The sequence below is a fragment of the Amblyomma americanum genome, chromosome 7 (assembly GCF_052857255.1).
Source record: "Amblyomma americanum isolate KBUSLIRL-KWMA chromosome 7, ASM5285725v1, whole genome shotgun sequence".
NCBI lineage: Eukaryota > Metazoa > Arthropoda > Arachnida > Ixodida > Ixodidae > Amblyomma > Amblyomma americanum.
In genome coordinates this window covers 128,220,314-128,246,491 of record NC_135503.1, presented here as the reverse complement: position 1 = coordinate 128,246,491, position 26,178 = coordinate 128,220,314, and the positions used below count along the sequence as shown (strand labels likewise).

Below are 26,178 nucleotides of genomic sequence, written 5' to 3'. Positions count from 1 at the left end.
GTACTCAACATATACAGTCTGCTGACAATGGAGTCTTTGGGCCCCTTTTCAAAAAAACTAGTCGCAGATAAGGCCCCATTAGTAATAGTGGGAGACTTCAACGCGAGACACGAGGAATGGGGCTGTCCAGACTCTAAACCCAAAGGGAAAAAAGCTATGGAACGCCATTCAAAACCAAGGATTTACCCTTCATAACGACCGGGACTCCTTCAACAGGGGCGGACATTCAGGGAGCTTTTTCACCGCTCTGGACCTGAATCCGGAGTCACTATGACCATAGGCAGAACCAGGTGGACTAACACCCGGGAAAACCTAGGAAGCGACTACCACATAATCAGCTTAACGCTGGGTAGAGGTTAAAGGCTAAAGAAGATGAAAAAAACCCAGAAATAACAGAATGGGACCCATTCAGAACACTCAGGCAATCCGAATGCACAGAAAGCATCAGCTGTATTGAGACCTGGACGGAGAAGCTAAGGGAGCACATAGAACCCACAACAGTGGAAGTGCAGGACAAAAAAAGCACCTCCTCACACTCCTCAGAAAAAAGAAGAAGCTTGAGGAGAAGAGAAAAACGGCGGAGAAACACAGTTAGGTAACGGGCAGATTAAGAAAATTATGCATAAAGATCGAAAGATACGCCAGGGACTTAAAGAAAGAAAATTGGTTAACAGCATGCAACGAAATTAAGTTGAAAAACGTGGAACATTCTGCGGCACATGCTTGACCCAGAGTCAGCCAAAGGAGAAGCCAACATTAGACAAGCTAAAGCCAGGCATATTTCCAAAGGCACAGACGAAGAGCAGTGCAACAAGCTAGCAGAGACATACATCAGTCAGCATTCAAAGGAAAAAGTAGAAGAAAACTACAAAGGCGAAAACACAGAACGTGATGAGCCCTTCATAGAGGCTGAGGTCAGGGCTGACCTAAGCAACATGAAAACCAACTCAGCGGCAGGACCAGATCGAATCAATAACAAAGCACTTAGAAATTTAGACGATAGTTTGGTCAGACACCTAACGGAATACTTCAACGAAGTATGGCAAACCGGGAAAATTCCGAAATCCTGGAGATGGGCGGAGGTTGTCTTGATACCGAAACCAGGTAAACCCGTGAGCATAGACAACTTGGGAACAATATAACTTACGTCCTGTGTCGGGAAGGCCATGGAGCACGTTGTGCTCAACGGGATTCCCAGACACATGGAAGAACAAAGAAAATGGCCAGACGGGATGGTGGGTTTTCGTCCAGGTCTCAGTACACTGGATGTCGCGCTAAGTCTGCAAAACGATATCATCAAAGGTTACAAAGGGAACGCGAGGATCATTTTAGGACTAGACCTAAAAAAAGGCCTTCGACAATGTGAAACATAAAGCCGTTATGGAGGGTATCCGGGAGGCAGGCCTGAGCAAGAATGCCTACAGATACCTCGAAAACTTGGAGGACAGGGAAGTAACCCTCAAATTACAAGACATCAGATCAGGACCAATCAAGATAGGAGGAGCAGGCACCGCAAGGGGGGCAGTACTGTCCCTCGTCTTGTTTAGCATTGCAATGAGGGGTCTCCCAAAATTCGTAGACGAAATAGACAACCTGAACTACAGCATCTATGCAGATGATATCAATTTATGGGTTAGTGAATTTGCCACCTTCATGGCAAGGTCAAAATTACAAAAGGCGGCAGACATAATTGTCGAATACGCCAAAAAAAGAGGACTACAGTGCTCCCCACTCAAGTCAGAACTCCTAATATACGACAAAGGGAGATGTGCCCCGCGGCTGCGGATTAGCATAATAGTGGGTGGACTGGAGGTCCCGAAAGTCAGTGAAATCAGGATACTAGGATTCTTCATCGAGGAAAGAGGAAAAAACACAAATACCCTAAAGAAACTAAAAGCGGGAGTCAAGAGGGTCGCAGGCATGGCATGAAGGAGAGGAACCTTCTTCGGATCATGCAAGCATTCATAATGGTCATTAGCTATGCCACCCCATATATGGAACTCACGCAGGTAGAAATTAAGAAACAGACGTAATAATCAGTCTTTACCAAGAGGGCTCTCAAGCACCCGGTGCAAACATCAACTCAAAGACTAGAGGAGTTAGGAGTCCATTATAGATGGAGAGAAGTTAGAGAAGGAGTAAGAACAACACAGATGGAGAGGCTGAGTGGCACCAAAGCAGGTAGGGCCATCCTAAGGAAGGTAGGCCTAGCACCGGTCGGTGAAAAAAAGAAAGTCAACCTGGACTCTTGATCCCCCAAATGCCTAAAAGCATGCACCCAGAATTTAATAAGGAAAGACGAAATCAAAGGGCCAGAGACCTGGAAAAAAATTAGAGCAAATGCCGGCAGAAGACGTCACCTACGTGGATGCCACAGTAGGCAAGGACGGAGCTGCCGTAGCGGCGGTTGTAGACGGGAAGGGCAATCCAGTCATCACCGCATCGGTCAACACGCAAGACATCGAAATCGCAGAAGTTGCAGTAGCGCCAGCCTGTAGAGGAACCCGCACAAGAGAGATTCTCAGCGACCGGAAAACAGTTCTACGAGCTACAGCAAAGTCCGCATCTCTCATCAGAAGTCAGAGAGAACGAAACAGCGCACATCCTTTCCCGAGTCACTTACCTCCGGGTAGCGATGGAGCAAGCAGCATGCAAAAACCAAAGAGAAGCACCGGTCACATACCGAGAAATCACGGAAAGGCTCAAATTACCATCCCCAGACAAATCGCTCTCACTAGAGGAAGCAATGGCCTGGAGGAAGATACAAACGATCGCCTACTTTTCGCCAGAAATCTTAGGTATGTAAAATCAGCACAAGGTAGAGGACATAGTATGTAAATGCTGTAGAGCTAAAGGTACTTTGGCACACATAACTATAGAATGTGGCAGCTCCCCAGGGACTGCGGAGTTCAATTATGAAACAGCCTGGGGCGATTTGCTGCGAAGCGAGGATCCCGCTACGGAGAAGAAACTCACCAGCCTGGAGCCCCAGGCTGTGACCGACCAACGGCACCGTCCCCGGCCCGGTAGCCCAACCCCCGGGCCTTCGGCTTAGGCTAAATAAAGTTGATTGACTGACTGACTGACATGGACGGGAATGAGCTGGTGCGGCTTTCTCGATCTATAATTTGTTGCTGAAAGTACTTCGCCAATTTTTATCTGCAATTGTTTTTCGAGGTTCTGTTCGGAACTTTTTGCACGTTTCTTTGAGAACACATCAGTACCGACTGTGAATAGCACCTCGACGTACGCGACGGAGGAAAGTGTGTCCATCTCGAGGTGTGGCAAAACGCCGCGCTTCGCTGGTGCGCGCGCTCTGAGGGGAGAAATCCTAAGCTCACTAAACGTGACATTTCGTTCTGCCGTCGTGGTGAGATGCGAAGCGTGGAATACGGCCTGGTCACACGCAGGCCACTCGGACTTGCCCGTGCGGACATTCTCGCGCGCGCGGACATTTGTCGCTCTAAGGCGAAGCAATTCCGCGCTAAACTAGCGTGTGCCACTCAGTTTAGGTTTTCGAAGTTATACCACTGGTTACAAACTTGTTCTTGGAAAAAAAAGTAGCAGATTTGTTGTAGTAGCTAGATCACTGGAAAAAATTATTCCATTGCCGAGAACGTAGTATCTTACAAAATGTAATACACGCATTACGAAACTGGAAGAAATGTAATTCATTACAAGTATTCTATTCTTGTAACGCGTTACGTACCATACTAGTGGCAGTGCCGTCATTCGCTCTGTAACTCGCGGTACTTCCCGACGTTGGCGCTGTAAATTGTCCTATCTTCCCGGCATCGCGAGCATGGACGTTAGCCGGCGGAGATTTCGCACCGCTTCACGGCCGCACAGCTGCAAATTGTTAACGTACTGGTCGCTTAAGGAGGAGGAGGAAAAAACTTTTGCTCTGTTAAGCAGAGGTGTTAGCGGCTTCCGGATGTCTTCATCCCTTGGGCTGAAGTCCCGGTTGATCCGGTGGTTGGTTCCCTTGTTCCAGGGCCCCACTGAGCCGTGCCACCTCGTGCTGCACTAGTCCTCTTTGGACCGACAGCTCGCTGCTGGTGAGCAGGCCCTCCCACTGTTCCGCATTGGGCTCTTTTAACTTATGGAAGGAGAAGTTGCTCTTGCATCTCTCGAGCTCGCGTTTGCGGCGACTCTTGTTCCTGGTAACACGGCCCATCTCCAGTGCCGTGCAAACAAGAGATGAGGGCACGTTCACGAGCCACGCTTCGCTGACGCACGTGGCACACTCGCTCAAGGCCACGCGGCAGATGTTCCGGCGCGGTAGCGGAAAAACAAACATTCCCCTGTGCTGCGTTTTTATGGAGGAAAAACGCTAAGGCGCCCGTGTGCTGTGCGATGTCAGTGCACGTTAAAGATCCCCAGGTGGTCAAAATTATTCCGGAGCCCTCCACTACGGCACCTCATTCTTCCTTTCTTCTTTAACTCCCTCCTTTATCCCTTCCCTTACGGCGCGGTGCAGCTGTCCAACGATATATGAGACAGATACTGCGCCATTTCCTTTCCCCCAAAACCAATTATTATTATTTCCTTGTGCTCCTCGGTTTCAGTAGCTTTTGTCTTCCTTCATATCCGCCAACAGCCAGGGATGTAAAAGCTTTAACTGCGCAGTGGGAGTCATTAAACCTCTTTTGTTCATTTCGTTTCGCACTGGTTCTATTTGTTTTTCTGGAAGTTTCAGTTGTGATTTATTGGTTGGCACGTAACAGGGAACTTGAACGAACACCGGCAACGCTATGCATTCTGGGTAGTCAGTCATCTTGCCGTCCTAGGCAGGAGTCGACGCAGCCACCGCATCTGCAACGCAGCTAAGTTAACATGGTCACGTAGTGTGTACGCAGCAAACGGTGCTTGCGTGCTGATATATTGTTATTATTTTATTTTTTATTCCACACTTCAGACCTTGTTCAGGTCCAAGCAGGGTGGTAAAAACAACAATGACACAAATAAACAATGCATAAATCAATGGAAACAGGCAACAACGAGTCATTCCAGTGTGTTATAGTTCGGGGAAAAATGATAACTTGAATAAATCCGTCCGTACGAAATAAGGAATTAGTGAATGCGGATGATGGTGCCGAGTAAGTCTGGACGTTGAACGAGAGAGATAGGATGAAGGGTCAATTGCTAAATCTCCAATAAAAAGCATGGAAAGGAACCTGAATCGTAGATTTTCATTCGTTGCTCAAGAAGCTCAATGCCATCACAACTCATTATTTGCCAGGGAGAGTCACATCTAGAGTATTTTTAATAGACAAATCGCACAGCTTTCCTCTGTACCCTTTCGAGACATTTTATATTTCGTTTAGTAAACGGCTCCCAAAATACGGATGCATATTCGTGTTTAGGTCTAATTAGTGAATAATAAGGAAGCAATTTTGCGTTAGGTGGAGCGTTTTTTATTTTTGACGCAAAAATATAATTTACGCAGCGCCGAAGAACAAACATTGTCAATGTGTAAATTTCATGATAAATTATTAGCTGTTGTGACACCCAAATACTTATATTTGGTTTCTTCCTGCAAACGTGACGAACCAAACGTGTAAGTAAAGGATAGTGGAGCTCTTTGGCGAGAGAAGCGAAGACAGAAAGACCGCCTTTTCAGTGTTAAGCCGCATTCCCTAGATTTTGCACCAATAGAAAATGCCAGCAAGAGAACCATTTAAATCGCTTTGATCATTTATTGAAGTGATTTCTCGAAAAAAGCACACAATCGTTCGCGAACAACCTTGTTCGTGCAGTGGAATTAATTGCAGTAGTACGTAATACCATTTATGTAAAGTAAAAAAAAAAGCAACGATCCTAAACATTTCCTTTGAGGGACTCCTGAGGTGGCCGGAAGGTAGCCAGATTGCTGATTAATTGCTACGAACTGGCGGCGATTTGTTAGATAGTTCGTTATTCATGCGATAAAAATTCCTGGAAGCTCAAGAAGTCTAAGTCTTAGTATTAGCTGTCATGTGGAACTGTATCAAAAGCTTTGCTAAAATCTAGGAATACCGCGTCAATTTGACCATTTTTCTCAGGAAATCAGGCGATTGAGTATATTACTGTGACTAGTTGTTTTACTGTTGAATAGCCTTTTCTAAATCCGTGTTGAAAATTAGACAGTATTGAGTGTTTGTCCAGAAATGCGTTAATCTGATTGGCAACAATATGTTAATTATTGTACAACACGAGGATGTCAGTGGTTTTGGACAGTAATTTTCTAACAATGACCAGTCGCCCTTCTTCAACACGGGCACAACTCTGGCTATCCTCCAGGCATCCGGTAATTTTTCAGCAAGTAGTGAAGGACGAAATATTATTACAAAGAACTTAGCAATACATTCAGCATATCGTTTAAAAAAATGTTGCAAGGTTGTGAGGACCTCATGAAGTTCTAGATTTTAACTTTAATAGCATCGAAACTATTCCAGGGTGCGAAATAAAATTCGCTACAAATGGGTGAAACGTTTTGTCCTTGGATGTATAAATGCCAGATTTAGAAATACACTATAGAAATATGCATTGAAATGACTCGCAATATCCAGGTGGTCGATAATGATTGATCCGCCATTGCAAATTTGGTATACAAGGTTTCTTTCTTTCGCTCAGATAAATCCAGAACTTTTCGGGCTGTTGTATAGTGGACTGCTGCAGCCGAACCGAAAGCAAAGCGCAGAAACTAAAGACAGGACACGCCGACTGCAGGTTCTTTAGTATACATAAGATACGCCTGCACGATGCCAATACAATCAAGTGACAAATGTCTGTTCATGTCACTTCTTGTCAGATTCGTAAAATTGACATAAGCGAGTTTGATAGTCGATTTATTTACTGCAGCACCTGCGTTATATGGTTGGCAAGGCAGGTATACCTGACGAGGCGTCTCACTTGAACCTCGTGTGTACTTGAAAGCTAGGAATTGTTGCCGACACTGACAAGTCCTGCTTGCGAAAGTACATTATCCAGGTCAGCCGTCGAAAGATTTCACGATTTCAATCCTTACTGGGCCCCATCGCTGCGTCTGGGTTATGCCTTTAAATCCCCAAATCAGTCGCGTTACCATCGCCCATTCAGTTCCGCTGGCAAGGAAGCTCGCATTAATGTCGCTGACGTCGACGGCCGGCCCCAAGCAGTTCCACATCCACGGTGCAGTCGTCCGTGCGTATCGTGAAGGGGTCCCCCTGCTTTGCCTTTTCCTCATAGCGTTCTTTCCGTCAACAGCGTCGGCGAATGCGTTCCTGAGGAGATTAGCTGCCCACATCTTCCGCGCACAAAGGGGCGGCGCGCGAGCAGCCCCACGTTCGCTTGACGGTGGACGGTCGGAAACGACGCGGCACTCGGTCAGTTCCTTGGAGCCTGCTTGCGCTGCGTCCACTCCTGCCTAGCTGGGACGGCAAGACGGCGGACTGCCCAGAATTCATAGAATAGAATACAAAAATAGAACGGCAGGCACGCAGCATAAATAGTTTAAGGGTCGCAACAAATATGAACTTACACATTCTATGTGGGCGCGAGCAAAATGTGACCTAACTATTTAAGAAAAAGGAAACACATTGGAGCAATAGGCACTGAGCACTGGTTATAGCATCAAGTAAACACATATTACACAAATATAAATAAACTATAAGTATAAATAAAAAAAACGAATATGGACTATGGAGTTTTAAGTAGGAAGTGTTTCGATTGCTTTTTGAAAGGCGTGAAGCGTATGTACTATTTGAAGGTTATGGTTAAGGCTGTTCTATAAGGGAGTACCCATGAATTGTAGTGTTTGTAGACCATAATTAGAGTGTAATATAGGAAGCAGGAGCCGATGTCGTGTAGTGGAGCTGTTAGTGCGTAATGAATGACGTAGACATACAGTTGTTAAGTTCAATCTGTTGTTGATATTTTGATAAATTAAAGAAGCTGTATTATAAGTTATTTGGTCGTAGATACTTGGATACCTAAAATTGGAAATAATTCATACGAATGTTCACACTTCATATTATGAGCGAAAATTCGCAGAGCTCTTCTTTGAAACCTATATAATGAAGTCAGATGAGATGAATACGTGTTTCCCCAAACAGATATACAGTAATTAATATTAGAATGAGTAAACGCACAATAAAAGTTAACAAGGACATCCAGAGGAAAAAATTAGACATTTTAAAAGTACATGTAGGCCGTACGAAGCTTTTTTAATGACAGAACGGACGTGCAAATCAAACTTCAGATGGTTATCTATCATATTACCCAAGAATTTTGTGCTGGTAGCGTGCTCAATAGGCCCATTATCGTAGATTACATCCGCAAAATTGGAAACAATTCTTTTTTTTGGAGTGGAACAAAATAAAAACAGTTTTACCGGGGTTAAGGTTAATAGCATTCGCCATGCACCTTTTATGTATATTTTCTGACTCTCTATTTACTTTGCTAATTAAGGCACTTTTATATCGATCTGCTAACATTAAAGTTGTGTCATCAGCGTAAATTACAGCTTGGGCATAAGTCTATATTGATGGCAAATCATTGATGCAAAGTAAGAAAAACAAATGTCCCAAATAGAGCCTTGGGGAACCTCAACATTAATTGCCTTGACATTGGACTGTGAGTTCCCAAAAAAGACTACTAAATGAGGTTCTTTTAAATAACTTTCTATGAGTGTTAGTGGAGTACCATTGATTCCATAATTAATTTTTCTTGAGAATTCTGAGATTTAAAGAATCAAACGCTTTAGCAAAGTCAAAGAAAACGCCCGCTGCCAGAGAGCCAGCGTCCATATATTTTGTAACTATGTCTACAAATGTCAAAACGGCAGATGTAGTTGAATATCCTTTTCTGAATCCAAATTGGCAGGAAGATAGAATGTCATGCTTATCTAAATAGCTGTAAAGTCTTGCTGCGAACAATAATTCGGTGGCCTTGCTGAAAAATGGTAATATTGATATTGGCCTGTAATTCTGAATATTTTCTCTATCTTTTCGACTTAGATACTGGAAGAACTTTTTTAATTTCATTTTTTCTAGAAAAACGCCGTCAGAGAAAATGAAGTTGACAGTTTGAGCTAGAACTGGAGATATTATTTCTGCGACTAGTCTGACACTGAAATGTTGTCAATGCCACAAGCAGTATTACGCATACCAAGTATTGTTGGCTTTACCTTGTCACTATCCAGCTGTAGGAAAAAGATAAAATGAGGAATGTGGACGAAGAGAGCATGCAGTGTAAGTTTCAGTAGGATCGCAACTTTCTACCGACCAGAAATAGTCACTAAAAGCGCTACAGATATCCTCTCGCGATGTAGACGTTGTGTGTTTATATGTTACTTTGTCCGGTAAATGTTGCTTTCTATCTTTACCCGGGTATTAATTCACAAGTTTACAGTTACCTTTTGAGTCCTTTCCATTAACACGAGTCCTACTGAAATAAGCCTTTTTTGATGCAAACAGAACATTGTTTAAAACTCTTGAGTACTCAGAATACCTTTTCTTTAATGATGCATTAAAGGGTTGTCCTTAGGCATATTGTATTTCTGTTTTATGGAACGCAAGACGGAATTCCACACCCAAGGATTTCGAGGCGTTTTGTGCTTAGCAATAGCAGAGGTGCAGGTGGTGGCGGACGTCAATGGTTTTGCGTAAATTTCTATGAATTGTCTATAGCAACCATTTGCGCGGCTAGATAAATGCGCAGACGGTCAGTCAATAGAAGACACATTATTTACAAATCTTGTGTGATTAAAAAAACTTCGAGTGTACTGCTTATTAGCAAATTTAAGATAGTTGGCCATTGCGAACAACACATCGTAATAATTCGTAATATCAACTTCTACAACAAATGAACTACAAAGAGGGGTATTTGTTAACACATGGTCAATTATGTAGTACTGTTCTCTGTTATTCTGGTAGGTGAATCAACAAGGCACGTATAGTCATAGCTCGTATAGCATGAAACGTATTTGTAACAAGATTGGCTATTACGGTTCGATAAATCAATATTAAAATCGCCCCATAATAGTTACAGTAGCATTGCCATTTAAGAAAGTACAAAGCATGCGGTCAAAATCAGAACAAAAGTCATGGTATGATGAAGACAGCGAACGGTACACCACGCCAATAATAAGATTCTGGGTGACCTTTAAGTGCGATTTTTCGATGCATATTCAAACACTTTCGCAGTTCGCTGTTGCAAGTCTGCATTATTTAGTCGTTTGTACTGACTATTTTCGTTGATGTACAAAGCAAAACCACCACGGTGAACATTTAATTAATACGGTTCCCACGACATTGTGCTTCTAGAAAGTATCCGGTTTCATTCAAAAGCTGCCATTCGGTAGGGCCTAACCACGCTTCAGATACGCCTAGAAAAGAAAAATGAGAACTGAAAAGGCTTCCGAAGTTGCATATTAAATACACATTTTTTCTCAAGTTTCTGGCATTGAAATACGCACCCAGCAGTACAATCTGCGATGATATACTGCGATTGATCTCATCAACCGTCAGGTAAGTCACTGGGAAGCTCATTGAGATTGTCTAGTTGATACTAGCAAGATCATCGTCGCAAACCACACCCACAATGGGGCTATCAGTTATCTTTCTCGCCTTCATTTGGCCTTGATAAGTCCGTGCGAACTGCCACTTTCCTTTTTCCTTTTCAGCGCTTCGCCCAAGAGCCTTTTATTTTCCGGAGTAAGGTGCTCGTTCACGAACACCGGTTTGTGATCGCCTGAGAAGCCCAAGTCATCAGTACATAGGCGCGCTTTCTTTCCTTTCTGATAAATCTCATTGCGCTGCTTCCGTGAAACGAAAACGTACAGTCAGGTTCTTTTCATCTGTGCGGTGTCTGAGGGAACCTCCGTGGCAGGCATCAATATCCCCGGAAGTGCTCCCAATTTCTTTCGCGAGCTTTTGCACAATCAACTCACAGTTGTCGTTCTTAGTTATTGGGATACCTTTCAATTCAACATTATTAGCCCTTGAACACTGTTCGAGTGAGTTGACGTGGTGTGTTTAATTCCGATTTTGTTTTCACTGGTAGCTTTCAGTGATGTGTTCTCGTCAATTATCTGTTCACATTTATAAAGGAGGGATTCAAACCTTGAATTCATGAAGTTCGGGCTTTCTTCTACAGCGTCAACCTTTGCAGGCAATTGCCCAAATGCCTGCAAATGAAGAGCAATGAGGTTGAGCTTGGATTCTAATTTGTGTAGATTTTGAATGCCGGAGGCTGATTCTGTTGCAGCAGCGTCTTTCACAGGTAATTATTCTGTCACCTTGCGCGTGCAACTTGAACCGCTCCTCAAGCTAGCCCAATAGATAGTATAGCATTTCCACTTTTCCACTTCACCTTCACTTCTGCCTTTAAAAGCAGCATCAGAAATAGAAGAACATTTTCCCAAACGATAAGAGTAGTCACACTCACAGCACGTCATTTTGCTACCTTCATCCGGTATCACCTTCTTGCAAGCAATACACGTTTCACCCGTCATGGTCACTCAATTTTAGCTTTCACAATGCACAAGAACTGGCAACAGCAGCGGTGAAAATGGATCAAAGGCGAATAACAGCAAAACACCAACCTGCAAAGATGCGTTGACAAAGTTATTCCTGTGTCCAGTCCCCGCCACCGCTGCCGCCAGAATTGCTCAGACGAGGTGGACGAGTCTGCGCTTTCGTTATCCAAGACTGCAGACGGGTGACGCTCCAGTCGGTTCAGCAGGAAATTCAAACGCCAACCACTGGCCACTTCTTGAGCGATGCTGTGCGCAAGTAGCCATCGAAGTGGTCGGCGGTATGTCTGCGGTCCGTCGAAGCCGACCCGTTCAGCGTAGGCAGTCTTCCAGGTAATCGAGGACGGCAGCTCTGCAAAGATCCGTTCACAGAGTTAGGGCTGTGTCCAGTCCTCACCGCCGCTGCCGTCAGAAATAGATATTGCCGAGACTGGGTTTCAAACCCGCAGAGGCGCCAACAGTTCAGCTTCGTCGGCCACTGCACGAGATCACTATGCTATCGGTGAAGCCGATCATGCGTCGTGTTAAACTGCAACATACTGTCGCGCTGTGCATCGCACATCGTCGTCTTCATCAACTTCCATCTGCAGCGCGAACAGATCAGATCAGCTTAAGCTAGATACTAAAATGATAATGATGATGATGGATTTTTATGGCGCAAGGGCATCTATGACCAAAGAGCGTCATGGCACAATGTTGTTTCTTCTGCTCTAGGTGGGGTCAAAGACCCATTTCCCAAGCATTTCGTCATAAAGAAGCCGAGCACCAGGCAGGGGAAAGCTTGTATCCATTGTATCGCCGGTGGGTACCCAGCGGCACTGGACATCGAACTTCGCACCTCCCGCATGCGAGGCGGAAGCTCAACCACTTGACCACCGCTGCGGTTAGATAGTGAAGTTGTTGCCCGCTTGGTTCTTTATCTTCCTTGGACCAGGGGTGCACAGTCAGAAAGGGTTTGTTCACTTGAAGATTGAAGGTTTTCTTCGCACCAGAGGTGCTCCGTCAGAGATGGTCATCCGACGAATTAAGACGCACTAATTAAGGGAGTACAACTTGAAGTTTTATATACAGAAACTTACATTACATAGAAGTTTAGGCACTAGAGACATTTTAAGCAGAAAAAGATGAAACAATAAAAGGTGCAACTGGCTAACTGGGAAGACCCTACTCGGCATAGCCGACGATGCATAACATCTGACCGTCGCCCGGAACCCCCTTTTCTAGCTCCGGGGCCCGATTTTAAAGACCTCAAAGCCCGGCCCACATTCGGTAGCATCCAATCATGTCAAACTATTAACAGGATTGATTAATTTCCGTAAGGCTCATAACCCTCTTCCTGAAGTACGCAAGGCAAAAATGAACACCAAATTCATTTCAAAAACCCTACATTCTCAGAAGGCGCCACGAAACCATTGGTCAACTGGGCTGCGTGCCCCGCTCTACAGCTTTGGAAGTATTACCAAAAACTCTCTCCCCCGCAGATAAAAAGCAAAAACAAATATAAACACAGTCGTACCAGCACGTGCAATCGGTCTCCGCGAGGACCCTTGACCTTGGCGTCCTCCCGGAATTAGGGCTGTTATCGGGCTTCAAACGGGGCCTTACCGATGTGACCAACTGCAAGTTCGGACCCGCGTTCCCAGGCGATTCAGCCTCCCCAGGACTATTGGCTAGCTAGCGCCCCACCGATATCCGGTCAGTGGTGTAACTGCAATAAGGCCTTCGCTGTCCTTGAAGGAGTGGCCGAATTTGTTCTGTTTGGCGGGGTTTCCGTATGCCAGATATACAAAAAGTGGGCCCAAAACTTGGACAAGGACCGAGAAGAAACACAAACGACTACTGACCTTCTTCTCGTTCCGTGTCCAAGTTTTGCGCCCACTTCTTTTGTATCATGCAAAGCCAACTTTCCAGACAACACGCTCTTCTCCCTATACCAGCTTGTTTCCCGAGAACTGTTGAAGTTCAGTGCTCTCGGACATTGGCTAGCCGTGCCGTCTTAGACTATTCGTCACTTTAGTTTATTGTCCTCCTCGTCGCGACAGTCGACCTCCCTAACAAGACGTTCATCGCAAGGTTGAGTTGCATCTGGTGACCGTCAAGTCGAGGGGGACTGTCGGCGCGTGCAGCGGGTTCGCCAGTGCAACAGCTTTTACCGCTCTCTGCACATCTGGCGCGAACCAACCCTGGAGGGCGAGAAACAACCCGCGCGCGGTCACATTCAAATCAAATCAATGTTTATTCATCTTTCTTTAGCACATGAGTTCAACCTAAGCACAGAGTGCTTGTTGGTTGTTCAGGCAGTACGGTGAATAACCGAATGTGTACAAAACAATTACACACAAAGCAATGACATTAGGCACACCAGTACATGCATATTATGCAAGAAAGAAAATGAATATATATATATATATATATATATATATATATATATATATATATATATATATATATATATATATATATATATATATATATATATATATATATATATATATATTGGCGCGTGCTCATGGGAGCGCGCCGACGATGAAGACGAAGTGTGCGTGTGCAGGTGGAAAAAGACGAAGTGTGTGTGTGGTTCGAGTTCCCTGCTGTGCGCTGGACTTCGCTGAGACTGTGATCTGTGCCGGTCCTGTCTTCGTTACAATATATATATATATATATATATATATATATATATATTGAGCAAGTAGGAATACCACTCAAAAAAGAAAGCCAAAAATTAACAGAGGACACCATAACAGCTTGAAATGTGCCATATCTAAACAAATCTAAAATGTGAAGAAAAACGGGGAAAGTAGAATACAGCATGCCAGAGGCCATCAGTGATTTATCTGCAAGGATGAGCACCATTTCATTATAGATTTAGTCATTTTCCGTTTAGTTCTGAAATTAAAAACTCCTCGCCAAGTTCATTGAATATTTGTGGCACATAGTATCTCTTTATCTTTTTCCCATAATGTGTAAAGCATCGTGGCTTAATATAAGTTTATCTTTCTTAAGGGGGCGTTTTTCTTGACGGGCATTTTGAAAGCATGCGTAAAGTAATGACGTGTGAGCACTGTGTAATAAATTAGTTCCTCCATTTCTAATACGCCTAGTCTGTTGTATTACCATAAGTTATACTGTTTACAATTATTTTAATTATGCGATTTATGGCTCCCATTTTGTGATCAGAGCAAGTTCCATGCAATGTTTTGCCGTAGGTTATAAAGGATTCAGCCAGCGCCTTGAATATGATGCGCCTTAGGTGCATCGAAGCCTTACCTCTGAGGTTGTACATCATCGCAGACACGGCTCTAAGCCTGTTACATATATACTGCACATGATTATTCCATGTTACGTGCTCATCAAATATTATTCCAAGATATTTAACTGAAGGCGCAAGCGGTAAGGCATTACATGTGCAGGGATCACAATGCGAGCCATGTAAAAAAAGTGGCTCATTTAGGGGCATTCGCTTGTGCGGGTTTCTAAAACAGAAAAGCTTCGTTTTTGTCGATTTAAATATATTGAATTTTGGGCAAGCCAGTCTATCACCTTGCACATATCCTGCTGAAACTTATTGCTCCCAAAATGAAGATCAGTGAATTCTAGTGCTAGTGATGTGTCATCTGCATACTGAAAGATTCTTGAGGTTAATTTAAAAAAAAAACAGACTTCAGAGACGTACATATTGAATAGTAATGGACCCTGTATACTTCCTTGAGGAACACCAAATTTGATCGCCTGAAATTCACTGTATTTGTCATCAATTCTAACACATTGTGATCTGTCTGTGAAATATCCTTGAAAGAATGGATGAAATCGCCCCCTGAAACCCATGTTTTCCAACTTTTGCAACATTAATTCGTGATAAATAGTATGAAAGGCTTTTGATAGGTCTAAAAATAGTGCTAATGTAAGGTGATTGTTTTCTATTGCGGTGTTATCGTAATCCGAGAATTCTAAGAGCGTAATTGCATTCCGGTCCTTTGTGAAGCCGTATTGTGCTGGGTTGTTTAAAGAATATTTCTCGCAAAAAGACTGCATAACGGATGCCACCGGTTTTCCAAAATATGCGCAAAAGCAGCTATAATAGAAACCTGTCTGTAGTTTGAGAAGTCATTCTTCTTTCCGCTTTTTTACACAGGCCTCACTATTGCCAGGTTATAGGTGCGAAAGCATATGCAGAGAAGCAAAAAAAGGAGGCGGAATCGCAGTATATCTTGAGCAAAATATGTGTTACGAAGTTATAGATAATTTGACGAGGATTGACCAAAACGTCGAAAGTTTGTTTATCAAATTATCTGGTACTGTGATTGGAGCAATATACAGGCCGCCATCTGGATGTGTTTCTGAATTTAGCGACTTCTTTGAAAATGCGCTGAGTTTTCTAGGATCTGTTACAAAATCTTTTATAATTCTTGGAGATGTCAACATTGATACAATATCGGACAGCTCGAATGCAAATGAATTTCGTGACCTTATTCATCTCTAAGCTTGTACGAAGGTTGTGACAGTTCCAAGAAGGGTGACCACTGATACCGCAACGTGTCTTGACATCTGCGTTACAAATATGAATTGTGACGATATCGCCGCTGGTGTTATAACATGTGACCTCAGTGATCACCTTCCCGTGTTCTGTTTCGGTCCCCCTGTTTCCAGCAGACACAGAGATAATAAGGAAAAGACCTGGCATCGTTAAATAAATGATGAAACTCTGAAGCTTTTTTGCACCCTAATAGAGAACGAAAGCTGGGATGACGTTTACATGGAACAGAATGCTACAACCGCATATAGAATATTTCTGAAAGGACTTCTGCGGTGCTATGATGCAGCTTTTCCTTTTTGTGAGCATAAAGCAAAGAAAAAAGGTATGCGTAAACCTTGGATGACCGTAGAGTTATTCAAGCGCATAAAAAAAAAATAAGAAGTTTCATGCTTTTCATAAATCTCGCGATCTGCATCTATTTACTGAGTTTAAAGCCTTCAGAAACAAATTGAACTCAGACCTGAAGAAAGCAAAAATTGAGTATTTTCAGGCTGAAATTCTTCGGGTTCGTAATGATAATAATATGCTATGGGAGATGGTTAATAATTTAATGAACAGAAAACGACCGAATCCCTGCGTAACAGCTATTACTGTGAATGGGGATCGTCTCCCTGATGCGCAGCTTGCGGAAGAAATGAATCTTAGTTTCATTAGCTTTGGAAAGCATACTGGTCCACTTGCTAGTACGTACGAGCCGACACATACCAATGGTCCAATAGGCTCCATCTCGCTTTCTCCTAGCAGTCCATCAGAAATTTACAGAATAATCAAGAGTTTGAAAAACGATGTAGCATCGGGAGATGACGGGATAAAAGCTTTGCCAATTAAGCATATCGCAAGCCACGTAAGTCACGTGTTGTCATATATAGTTAATCAGGTGCTTCTTCCTGGCGATTTTCCTGCAGATCTAAAGATAGCAAAAGTAGTTCCCGTGTATAAAGGCGGCGGTGCAGCCAATATTAATAACTATACGCCAATTTCCGTCTTGACTATTTTCTCTAAAATATTTGAGCGCGTTGTCAATGACAGACTCAGTAGTTTTTTTCAGAAACATGGAATAATAGCTGACGCCCAGTATGGCTTTCAAGCAAAAAAATCTACAGAACAGGCTCTTCTGCATATAAAAGATAAAATTATTGAAAACATAGAAAAAAGCTCCTAACACTGAGTCTATTTATAGATCTTAGGAAAGCGTTTGATACTGTACAACACGATATATTATTAACGAAGGTAGAGATCTGTGTGATTAGGGGTGTAGCGCTCAGACTACTTGATACATATCTGAAGGGTAGGTCCCAGTATGTAATTATAAACAACTGTATGTCTAGTAAAATAGAGTTACAGTACGGCGTCCCTCAAGGATCCATTCTGGGGCCTTTACTATATCTTATATACGTGAACGATATAACTATGATACCAGGATCTCCTCAATTAATCATGTACGCAGATGACACTAATATATTATTCACGGGAGCAACAAAAGCATGCTTAGAAAAATCTGTAAATGAATACTTACTAAAACTATCTACGTGGCTGCAAGCCAATCGTATAAGCCTAAATATAGCAAAATCTAAATACGTAATTTTCAAACCCACAAGCAAGCGAGATGACTGTCCCATCAACATCAGGTACGACGGCAACCCGCTGGCGGGTCACCGAGCAAAAGTTCTTGGGGGTATGGTTCAGTGGTGGTCTCTCATGGAACACCCGCGTAGATAGCCTTAAGTCCGAACTATCACGGTTTACTCTACCGAATTCAACACTTAATTCCATCTTGGTGGAAGCTGACATTATATTATTCTCTCTTCTACTCTAGAATAAGCAAAAGTATACTAGTTTGGGGCACCACAACTGACTCAAATTACAACAAATTAATTATTTTGCAGAAGAAAGCGCTACGCATATGCGAAACTTACTATGAGGATAAACGGAAACTAAGAACTCGCCCACTTTTTTTGTAAGTACAATATTCTGAGGGCAGACCAGGTATACTACTTCAAGCTGTTACAATGGATAGATAAGAACCGACTGCATAACGTACCTACGGAGAGTGTAGCCCATACGACATCAGAGATCCGAAAATAAGAATGCCAATAGTTAGAACAAACTATGGCCGACAAACACTACCCTTTCAGGTTACCAAAATGCTCAATAGAAGAGACATTCCCGTTAATTACAATAAACCGTTCCCTGCCTTCAAAAAGGATTGTAAGAGAGCTCTTTTGTTCAGTGATGTTGTCTACTCTTCTCACTAATATCTTTTCCGTGGAAGTGTAGTGTATAGATGTTTTGTCTCTTTTGCAGTTGATCATGTTCCCTTTGCCATCTCCCATTTTCTTACTTGCGATGCCTGTACTGTTCGTATATGTGCGGATATTTGTTCTTGGACATGTTTTCTTTCTGTGCTTGAAGGGGAAGAGGAAAGGAAAAAAATGAGGAAAAATCTCTGATTTAGTGTATTATGTTGCATATGTATCATAACTCTTATCATTTTTATGTTGTACCAATTCTACATTTATAGTGTAATTTTCTCGTTGAGTGCCCTTTCCTTTTACAGATGTATGTGTTTCTTGTATGCACTGTATGCGTTTGTGTTTTGACCAATGATATTGTTTGTGTGCCGCCTAGCCGCACTGTTATATATATATATATATATATATATATATATATATATATATATATATATATATATATATTGCTTCTTTGTCATGCCCAGGGGGCTGAGGCCTCGTCAGGCGATACCAAGCCTTTAGTCTCAGCCCTCTCTTAGGCAAATGTCTAAGAAAAAAAAAATAAAGAAAGAAAGAAAGAAAGAAAGGAAAGGAAGGGCGCCTAACTGGCTCCATGGATATGCGGACGCCTCATTCGTGCACGTCGTGGATATGCGGACGCCTCATTCGTCAGTGCGCGTTAAAGATCCCCAGGCGATCGAAATTATTCCGGAGCCCTCCACTACGACCCCTCTTTCTTCTTTCACTGCCTCATTTATCCCTTCCCTTACGGCGCGGCTCAGGTGTCCGCCGATATGTGAGACAGATAATGCGCCATTTCCTTTCCTCAAAAAACAATAACCTTGCAGTGTTATTGCAAAACAGAAGTATCCACCAAAGCTAACTGTCGATTCCGTGAAACGCGCTGACACATCTGACCGCGAGTCATTACTGTGCGAAACAAAAGAACCTATCGCGAAAAATCACGTTAACTTAGTCTTAACCTACACTGCCTCTGCCCCCAACATAACAGGCATTCTAAGAAGACATCATAATATCATGATGGAAAGTGACCGACTAAAGGACATCATTAAGAAACCACCGCGAGCTGTATTCCAACGGGCTGAAAGCTTGCGAGATCTTTTAATTTCTTCCAAATTCAGCCGCCCAGTGTTTTTCGGCTTTGCACCATGCAACAAATCTCGCAAAAAACTTGTCTACAGATGACGACGTCACAGGTAGCTGTTAGTTCTGCTTCCAGCTAAAATGTAATAATTAGAGGTAACCTCACCTGCGGTAGTGAAAACGTAATTTATTTCCTAGAATGTCCGGTCTGCAAGCGGCAATATATGAGTCAAATTTCGACGTCTTTCAGATTGAGCTTTAACAACCATAAGCCTTACAGTGCGAGTTTACCCAAGCCACCCTTATCTAAGCACGCAAGTGTTTCGGCCAGGACAGCAGCTTGGGCATGTTGGTTACTCATTTGTGATGGAACAGCGCAGAACACCGGGATAAGAGACAGGCGCTTGCTTACAACTCATTTTTTATTTCTAAGAAACAAGGCTTCTTATAACTTCTTCATACCCTCGAAAAAAATTCGTTACAACCATATCGTTCATGCGTTCTAGGATTACAACTTAACATTTTAAACCAGAGATTGGTAATCACTCTTTTAACATGTCCCATTCTTTCTTTGTTAATGCAACAGGCAGCCATCAGACAGCAACAGAAGCCGTGTTTCTTGGAAATAAAAATGAGCTGTTAGTCAGCGGTTGTCTTTTGTCCCGGTGTTCTGCGCTGTTCAATCACAAATGTTTCGGGTCACTCATTTGATAAATGAAAAGCCACCATCTTGTAACCTGGGTTTCTGCCACACTACGACCGAGAAGTCAGATAATCATTTATATTTCACAAGTTTAAAGCCGTCTCGTTAGGTATAGATCAAAGCGTAGGTAGGCTAACTTGCCTATCTTATGTCTTTCCCGGCATTTTGCCGCCTGGCCGGTGGTTAGGCCTTGCTTACAATTTCGCTCACTGTTTCTGAGCTTCTACTCTCACTATTGGCTGTACCGCTATTTTTATTGATATGCTGTTTCCTGCCTTCAGATGTGACGCACAAAGCAAAGTGTGGGCTTCGTCAGGAGAAATGTAAGTCTGGTTTAGGCTTTCCTCGTAGACACAAAGTAATGTTGTCCGAAATGAATGAAAAATGAAATGTTTCAAACTCCTGACGAAATATTGTAAAGCGTTGTTTTTTTTATTGTTTGCAAATACTGTTGGCCGTGAGTGAGACCCAACAGTGGTGGGGCGTGACACTTGAGGAGTAACATGTTCCCTTGAAAACACTAAATTCATGAATGCAATCACATTTTTTGCAGCGTAATGATTTTATTTCACAGAAGCAGTGCTAATATATATCCACTTCGAAATAATTTATTTCACACCAAAAAGAAAAAAGGAAAGACATTTCTACATTTCCGGCACTCACCTTAGGCGAGATGCAATCACCAAGCGGTGAGGCGTATGGCACTGATTAAACGTATTAGTGCGAAGTGGGGATAGCTTTTTCAGACGTTGTTAATGTACTGGAGTGTGAGAGGGTGGCTGGTAAATCATTCCATTCTGCTGTCGTTATCGGCAAGTAAGCATTAGCGTATACATTAATGCGTGGATAGTGTTGAAAGTAAGTACTTGCGCCATAAAGACACTTTATGAACAAGTAACAAGGAAGGGCGGTTTACTTTCGGAGATTTTACTATTTGAAGAAAACTTCAGCTTCCTTCATATTTCCATGTTCTTCATTTTTTCCAGTAATTTTGTTCATATTTAGTGTTATCCGTATTAATTCTGAGCCTTACCGTCGTGCTTTGTGTGGCCACGCGGTCATGCGTGCGCTGAAGTCCCTCTCCCATGCATCCTCTCTTACGAGCAACTTAGCAGGGTATCAGCAGCAGAGGTCATTCGACGTCATTTTTCGTTAGGTTTTATCCTGCACCCTTCCCGGTCCAGTCCTCGGAATGCCCCCTCTAAACATGCCGTGACTAGCAGCAAAGAAACGATGCCATCAAAAGAAAACATAGAGTAGAAGTAGCATGATATTGAGAGGACTGAAAAATCTCGTAGCACGCAGGAACCCCAAAAGCAGAGAAAAAACTAGGCCTAAACGAAGTTGTACACAATAAGACACAAGGACAGAAAAACATATAATTCGCAATTTGGATAACGTACCTAATGTAGCACAGGAATTGTATGCAGATTTATACAGTAGCCGAAATAATTATGATGCCAGCGGCAAATATAGTGGAAAATGTGAATGCTGATGAACGTTTTAAATTATTTCCGAAATTCCTCTCTCAGTGGCCATTATGGAGGACACGTGGGCGTGGAAGTGAGGGCATATTGGAATATACATGAGGAAGAAGCTGACACTCATTTAAGGTAGTAACAACATAGAGGAATATTCTTTTTAAATGACGGAGTAAACAAAAGGAAGGAACAAATTATTAACGTAATCATTTTTCACTAGGTAGGGAACATAAAAGAAAATAGAAGATCACATGCGGCGGACGCGATCCGGACCCCCGACCTGCGCATCATCACCCACACGCACTCACTCACACCAGTGTCGAAGTTAATGGTAACCGAGCTTTCAAAAAGGACGGAGTGTCCTGGCTCTGCGAAATAAAACTGAGGGCTGTTGAGGGTCGCGTGGCATAGTCTCCCGTATTTTTTATTTTGTAAATATTGATTAGTCAACTATTTAAAGACTGGCTGCAGGATTAAAGTTACAGTTGAGAAGTTGTAGGCCATCTTGAAATATAGGTAGCTAATGTGTTCGCACCAAGATATTATTTAGGTAGCTTAGCTTTCGTTATGGGCCCGAAAAGAAAGTTGGCGCGTGACAGTTGCTCGTGCATATATCTCACGCAGTGCACACCCGTTGGAGACTGCGCTGTAGGGAAAAGCTGATTTTGTTCTTGGAGATGCGTCTTGGGGCGTTGAAGCAGGACCGTATGTCACGTGAAAGTTTTTGTATCGTAATAGTTAAAAAGATGATAAAAAAGTACCTATTTTGCGTAATGGCACCTTTTTACAAACATCTCAGCCAGCTGTTTTAAATCAATCGACAACTTCATAGTTGATACTTTATTCCTGAAGCCAAGGGTTAAAATGTAAGCGGTTTGCCTTTACTGATTATTTAATTTAAGATAACAAAAAAGATACCACGCCAGGCCGCGCAGCTCTTAACAACCCTCAGTTGGTATTGTTGAACAAGGCCACTTAGACTTTTTAAAAACTTGTTTACTTTTAGCTGGGACATCTGGTATATATCAGTGCATGATGGTTACCAGTGGATGAATTGTTACCAAGTGGTGGTGGTGGTAGTGGTTTTATTAAAAATAATAGTAAAAAGGAAGGAAAAGATTTTTGCTAGCCCCGGCATCTGTCATCGATACTGAAGCACCTGAGCTGGAGCAGCGGAAATAAAGGATAGCAGGCAGAATGGAGAAATGAAATGAAAGAGATGAGGGCCAAGTCGCCCAATGTGCACTTCTTCAGTATACCTCAGTGGCTGCTGTTCGTATTTCTTGGTGCATAATCGTGCTCATTTTGAGTACTCATCTCAAAGTCGTTCCAGCAATTGAATGAGGAATGGGTACACTGTTGCTGCGCGGCGGTGGAGACGGCGCCGCGCTCAAGCTAGCAGCAGCGGCAGCGAACGCAAGCCCAGAACTTGGGCGGTGCAGTACACTGCGTGCAGCAACAGCGGCGGGGTGGCCGAGGGAGACGCTTCGGTGGGCAAAACGTGACGGCGAAATGCGATCAAGCCGTTTAGCATAGAGGAGCGCGGCGGTTGCTTCCCGCCCCACACAGGTGCCGATCAAGGCCGGCCAAAGATGAGCGGCCGCTCCCATCCGATCGAGGGGACTGTGGCTCGCCGTGCAGTAGTCGCGTATGCATGCAGGGCGCAAGACGGCAGGAAGCTACGTCACTTGACGAGCGAACAATGGCGGCCCCGTTTCTTTTCTGGAATGCGCTGTCGCCTGCTCGTCCTTGCAGCCGTCTGCGCCGAGCTCGGGCCGCCGCATCCGGGCCCTAAATGTGCCGACGGTTTTCTCACTTTCCCGACGCCCGGACGAGTGTAACGCGACCGCGGCCTGTTTACCGCGCACGGGGGAGACGGCGACGACGGCGGGAAGCTGAGGACGCACGCACCTGACCGCCGCGCATCCGAGACCGAGGCGGAATGAGTCCCCGTGGGCTCTAAACAGCGGGTCGGCGTGGCCGGAAGACAACTTGCCGTGATCATAATACACCGCCCGCAGAGGGTCGACTTTGACGAGTCGGCGCCGACTGCCGCAACGCTGTGCGAAGTCCGTGAGCAGAGGATGAACCACGCGCGGGACTCGACGAAGCGTCGGGGGTACGCCACAGTGGCTGGGTGACTCGTTCGACAGTGACCGATGGGTGAAGCATACGCGTCTGCGGGCTGAGCGGACAAGGAGAAAAAACGCGGCCCTGCATGGCAGGCGCAGGAGAGCAAGCGAAGCACTGAGAGAGGTCTGCACGACCGTTGGAGGGAAGATAAGGTTGCCAAGAGCGATAACGCGGAGGCGGACGCCTTATCGCTGTTTCCGTGTCGACAGCTTCCCCGGGAACACAGTGGACTGGCAAAATGGTCCAAGGGCAAAGAAGTAACGGATTCCCGACGCCACCGCGAATCATTCTAACAGTGCTGGCCAGTTGGCAGAAGCGGTGAGCAGTCTTTTATTCATATTCCGCGCCAAATTATTTGGGGTGTGTCTCCGACGTAAGGCGCGGACTGTCCCACTGAGGCGGGCCGCGCATGAGGTGCTTGTTCTTGTCGGAAACGTGGAAAGTTTATCAGACGTCAGTCAGCATTTATTCCGGGCTATAATTTTAGGGGAACTAAATGTAGTCAAAGACGGCGAAGAGTCATATGAAATGACCAGCCGAGGAAGCTTGCCCGGATAGCGCAGGCGCAAGCAGGGGGCAGACGGAGACCATTGGGAGTGGCGTTTGACCTGTGCTCAGCGCATGATAGTTTCGATCCTGCTTCGGATAACACGTTCTCTTCTTTTCCTCTACACCGACTTTTCTTCCTACCTTCCCTCTCTCTCTAAACAAATGCACTGTGTACGCCAGTGTACCTGGGTATGCAAAAAATCATTACGGATTGACCGTTCCACTGCTAAAGTGCGAGAAAGAAAGAAGCGGGGACTACCCCATATATGAAGTAAGCCAACTAGAAGTAAAATGCCTGACTTCAGTCGGGAGTTTCCAGCATTTCTATTCACTGCCCCAGCAATTAAAATAAAGAGACGATACGCTGGCCACTGCTATATCGTAACGAGACGAGGGGAGACCCCGGGAATGCTGGTTATAATTTTTGTGCTTTATTGCTTTATATAAGGCTCGAAATTGTTATGCTGGCTTAGTTGACACTGGCCCCTGGTTAAGCCAGCATAGTCAATCTAACACGACGACTGTCTGTTGAGACGTCACGCGGGTAGATCACGCGAAAGGCGATGGAGTCACCAGAGGCCCCACTGAAGCACGGCTGAGCGACTAATGGTGACTTGCATAGTTTATTGTGCTACCCACATCTAAAACAGATGTTCACTTTAGTGCCCCTGCATTGACACATTCATGGGAGGTTGAATCGTTCAGATGTTACGCTCGTCAAAGTCTTTTGTTTGACGAACGTGCGTTGGAATACCTCTTTTGCAACGCAGCCGAAGTAAAGTAAAAGTGCCGACTGGTGCGACAGGAATGTCTCTCCCGAAACCCAGTATTGGAAGAAAACAGAACCGCGAACAGTGTTTCATTCATACAATATTCTTTTTCTTAAAAAAGAAAACAAAACACGATCCCTCACTTGCTTTTTGTTGGCTACTGTTGAGGGCGAAATAATTATCTTTTTAAAACAAGCAAGGCTAGTGCGGTACGCATTCTATGTTTAAGTATTAAAATTGACCGTTCTTTTTTGTGTTCCTCTAAGAAATTATTAATTTCATTCTCATTCCACCTTCCGTTGCAACGCAAAATGAAGAAAGTGAATGAAGTGAAGGAATGTTTTCATTGTATTTTAGATGTATCGTTACTACGGTTACATTGAAAAAGAGGTTTAAAGGAACAATGAGGACAATAAGAAGTTGGCCTCTATCGGTAGATAACCGCGTTGTCGTGTCGAGCTTTATTGGACATCTTTTAATTGTGAGGCAACTGTAAAAATTCAATATGCAGTTATAAACATATTGATGGGAATCGTCTAATCTCCCGATGCGTAGCGAATTCTTGATTTTTTAGTTTGTGCCGCGCTCGCGCCGAGTAGTTTAGACTGCCGTAGAAGTGTCCGTTTTTGACAGCAAATAGGAGAAAACTACGAGAATCCCGAGGGGGATCACCAAGTATAACGATATGCGAAAAATTGAATTCAAGGAAAATTTTCGGTTGAAAAATGTGCTGGTCCACAATTTCTCGGTATGAATGACAGAGGCCTCAGAAAACGAAGTCTTCATGCACTACGACATAGCAAAGAACAGAAGTGCAGGTATCGCCAACAAAGCCCAGTTTCGCAGTATAACTAATATGACGGCAAAGAAAATACGCGGATCTCTGGGCCCGGGAAGAACTCAGGAGAGGTGGTTACGTCACATTTCAAGGCGAAATCCTTTAATGGCTCATTCTCGCACGTCCGTTGTAACGCTGTCTTCCACGAATAACGCGGCAACTAATCACTATAGGAGAAAACGAATGGTAGCATGAGATAGAGGGGACAAAATTGTAACCCTCGCGCTAAGTTTGATGACTGTATAGTGATTAGCTAATTAATTATATCCAATTATAGCGAATAAAAAGAAAACAACCAAATGCGTCCATTTAGCGCGGACGTCGATATAGCGACGGGA

At 43.8% G+C, this 26,178-nt stretch overlaps 1 protein-coding gene across 2 annotated transcripts in view; it reads left to right on the top strand.

Moving 5' to 3' along the window:
* The first annotated feature begins 23,281 nt into the window (after window positions 1–23,281).
* The window catches only part of LOC144099564 (uncharacterized), a 56,081-nt gene continuing 53,184 nt past the window's right edge, over window positions 23,282–26,178 (top strand). The window contains exon 1 of one of the 2 annotated variants that reach the window (XM_077632979.1): window positions 23,282–24,001. In XM_077632979.1, the coding sequence (XP_077489105.1) occupies window positions 23,922–24,001 (80 nt within the window). In that variant the 5' untranslated portion in view covers window positions 23,282–23,921. The remainder of the gene's footprint in view (window positions 24,002–26,178) is intronic. The other variant, XM_077632978.1, reaches the window with a different exon arrangement.